Raw genomic sequence first — 4,084 nt, forward strand, 5'->3', positions numbered from 1 at the left:
GATCGATCATTGTATTGCTTAAAAAAATCCATGACATAGTTGGCTATAAATACTCGTCGTTAACGACGTTAGCGCAGTAATTGTTATCCCCCCTTTCTTTTGTAACTGATGATTGGTCTAGAGGCGTTCCTAAAGAAATTCAATTTCAAATTGTCTTTTTAACTTTCCGTTACTATGACGACAAACAAGGAAACAGAGAAAATTGCCACCGATTTCAACAATGATTTCCTTTTTTTGTAAAAGCGACACTGACAGACGGGTGCCACACTTTGCAGCAGTTGACTTAATTTCAGTGAATTTCCGTTTGCTGAAAGTTGTTGATCGGAAGTTTTGATAACCTGTCTGTCTGAATTTTTGAAGTTGTCAGTTGCTCCTATTCCCCCATTTCTCATCTCTCGAGATTACCCGCGCCAAAGTTGCCCACCTACTAACTCAACCGATCAAACTTGGCCAATGTTAACTAGTAGTTGGGATTTCTCATTAGACCGTCATTGCTGTCTGTCATAAACAAAAAATAGAGAAAAATGTGGTTTGTGCAAGCCGACGCCAAAAAGGAAAGGGATTTATATCTTGTGCCCGACGCCAACTCGTTCGCAATCGGCACTTGGTTCAGCACCGAGAATGTTGTCTCCAATTCACACGGTTTTGCTGCTGATCCTGCCGATCCCGCTGGCCGTTTCTCGCGATGACAAGAGAACCATCCAAGTCATTTCCGAACTGCTGATGATCGACTCCAAATGTCCGGCAACTATAGTCGTCCACCAATTCGATCCTTCAATCGGAGAAGAGGCTGTCGAAGAAGATGTATTGGTGAACAAATTCATCGAAATTAATCAGCAATCAAATTCTGTTATCCTCCTGGAAATTTCATCCCTGAAGAACTTTAGCTGGAACATCACCGAGCCATTGTGTCAAAATGTCGTGATTTTCAGTCGACAAATTGAAAAGGTAATTTCAATTTACCGCCAAATCAAGAGCAATTTCTACGTCAACAAATTGGTCGTTGTCGCCAAATTTTCCGCCGAGGAAACTTGCCGTCTCCTGTTTGCCATTCAGAACGAGAAACTGTTCGTTTTGCTGGAGAAAATAGGCAGAGACCTGGAACTTTATTCCTGGGCGGTCAACAATCGAACGAGTTTGACGACAATCAGAAGCCATTCCAACGTGAGCACGGAAATGGGTAAAAATCAATCGGTCAAGTTACTGGGCAGACATTTGCTGATTGCCACGCTGTCCTATCCGCCATCAGTCGTGATCGATTTCGACGGAAGGATTCGAGGAATCGAGCCGTCCGTCATGGAATCCTTGGCCGATTATTTGCATTTCACCTACGACTTTGTCCAGACGTCGCCCAACGAAATGTGGGGCGAAATATTCGGTTCCGAAGGCCATTTCTCTTTTACCGGATTGCTGGGCATGCTGGCCCGGAAGGAAGTCGACCTCGCCGTTGGAGGACTCTACATTTCCAGCATCCGGGCACCCTTCATCAGCTACACCGAAGTCTACAACATTGGCTACGAAACGTTTCTCGTTCCGGCTACACAGCCCTACGCCAAATGGACGGCCCTGTTTTATTCCTTCACCTGGCCCACTTGGATGGCCACCATCGCCTCCGCCGTCGTCGTGGTCATCATGCTCTACCTGGTGGCCAATTACTCGTCACAAGGTTCTCCTTCGACGACGAGAAATAACGTCTTTGCTGATTTCCAGTTCTGCTGCCTCTACGTCATCGGAAACTTGTCCAACATGCAGGTCCAGCCGCAGAACATCACATCAAACGCCAACCGGATGTTCATCATCTGGTGGCTGTTCGGTGCTCTCATCCTGACGACCGGCTACCGTTCGGGACTCATTTCCTACATGACGTTTCCGTTCACGCCGCCGAGCATCGACACCCTCCAACAATTGGTCGACAGCTCGTTAAAGAAACTGGTTTTTGGCGGTTTCCTCAAGTCTATTCTCCTCAATTCGACCAAGGAGCTGGAGAGGAAGATAGGAGAGGACGTGATTCCCAACTACAACCTGACGGGGATGTTCGTGTCACTCGGGTCCGGCTCCTCGGCCGTCCAGTCCAATTTGAATAATCTTCTCTACATGGCGGCCACCATGTACCCGACGACGGCCGCCGGACCAAGAGTTCACCTCATCAAGGAGAATATCATGCCGGCCTGGGTGGCTTTCGGTTTGCAGAAGAACTCTCAGCTGAAACCGCACTTTGACAAGGGCATCCAGCGTTTGATCGAATCCGGCTTGATCGACCACCACACGACGATGTTCGCCAAAAAACTGGGCAAGTGGAACCCGAAGAAAGCCAGCAACGATCTCATTTCCTTTTCGTTGGATAGCTTGCAAGGAGCGTTCTATTTGCTGGGAATAGGAGTCGTCGGATCGATTCTCATTTTCACTATTGAGATTAGCCTAAAATCTGTCAAACGTTTAAGGCCCAAAAAAGACAAGCTGTTTTGCTGAAAGAAAACATGAATGATGTAATATCTTATTTTAAAATGAAATAATATAAGAAAATTAGGAATCCATCTCTAACCAACTGTTCCACGTTTGGTGGTTTGCACATTATGTCATAGTCTTAGCAGAGACTAAGAATTTAAAGACTGAAATCGGTCCCATAAACCTGAGAGGAACAGCTTGGGCGATTCTTGAGCTTGCCGCTGGGCGCAGGTCCATAGAGTTGGAGAATGTTTTTAGGTATTTTCCCCGTTTCCCTACTGAATACGTGCTTCACACACTCGGGATTTGCGAATGTTCTATTAGGTACAATTTTTTGAAAATTACACCATTATTATTCATTGCCCTTCACGATGACCCGTGAATCATTTCATAATATTTGAAGAACTTCAGGGTTACTTTAAAAAATACCCTATTTCGTCCTTTTTCTTGGATCTTTAGAAGAAAATAATCAAAATATCTAAAAACATTCTCCAACTCTATGGACCTGCGCCCTAGCGGCAAGCTCAAGCATCGCCTAGAGAGAGTTATAGGGATTTCCGTCTTAACTTCGTAGTCTTACGTCGTAGAGTGGTCTTAGATAGAGAAAACATATATTAATCAGCTATACAAATCCGGTAAAACAGCTGTTATTATTGCAACTGTATTAGTTGTAACATGAAATACACGGATAATAAATATTTAAAATTCACTCATTCACTCGTTATTCAATGAAGAAAGTAAATACCCTCAGGGATCCCTGTTTTCGAATAGCTCATCGAAACTACTTAAAATAACACTTGATACTAAAAATATCGCAATAAATAATCATCAGTACCTCGTCATCCTCAAGAAACCGCATGGCGCCATTACAAATTATAAAAAATTTACCAATCTGAAGAAAGAAAAACTCCCTGCTGTTATGGAGAGCATGGGTAGTCATTTAAAATTTTTACCTAGAACAAATTTGAAATTTCAATAAGAATTTTTTTTCATGAACACTATTTATAATTTCTTTTTCTTTAATTACCACTTGGAAAAAATCGGCCGGTTAGATCGTTAAAAAAATGTAAATGAAAATTTGTAATTGGGAATGAGGGGTCCAATTATAACGATTTATTAATTTTTAATACATGCAATCATACTTTATCTATCAATAAACATTAGTTTCAAATTTGAATCAATTCGATTGACATTTACTATTTTTTTTATGAATTTACAGTATGCACCAAAAGTATCCGGACACCCGAGAGAACCTTATGGAAAACGCTGTTTTCGCAAGGCGAAAAAGTAGTCAAATTTTTATTCGATTGAATGAAAATTTTTCTGTAGGTTCTCTCGGATGCCAGGAACAATCCTAATTTTTTTTTGAATTTTAAAATAATGGGAAGGGTAGGTTTTAGTCGGAATCAAAAGTTTCCGGACAGTAGAGAGGCCCATATGTAAATGGGCTTACTTTAGGTTTGAATTGTGACTCACTGGGAAATGCTAGAGAAACGCAAATGGTCTTAAAAAAAGATCTGCGTTTCTTCTATGGCTTGGCACCCATAAGTCACGATTTTTTAAAACGATTAGTATTCCTTCTCTACCCACCCTCAAAATTGATTTCGTTAAGATCTCCGATTATGAGAGCCATGCACTG

The 4,084-nt window shown here is 42.1% G+C and overlaps 1 protein-coding gene across 1 annotated transcript; it reads left to right on the forward strand.

Moving 5' to 3' along the window:
* Positions 1–3,062, forward strand: LOC124209305 (probable glutamate receptor). The gene has a single exon (XM_046607249.1). The coding sequence runs from the start codon at positions 622–624 to the stop codon at positions 2,467–2,469; it is 1,848 nt and encodes a 615-aa protein (XP_046463205.1). The 5' UTR covers positions 1–621; the 3' UTR covers positions 2,470–3,062.
* Positions 3,063–4,084: the final 1,022 nt, after the last annotated feature.

The sequence above is a fragment of the Daphnia pulex genome, chromosome 12, assembly GCF_021134715.1.
Source record: "Daphnia pulex isolate KAP4 chromosome 12, ASM2113471v1".
In the NCBI taxonomy this organism is placed as follows: Eukaryota; Metazoa; Arthropoda; class Branchiopoda; order Diplostraca; family Daphniidae; genus Daphnia; species Daphnia pulex.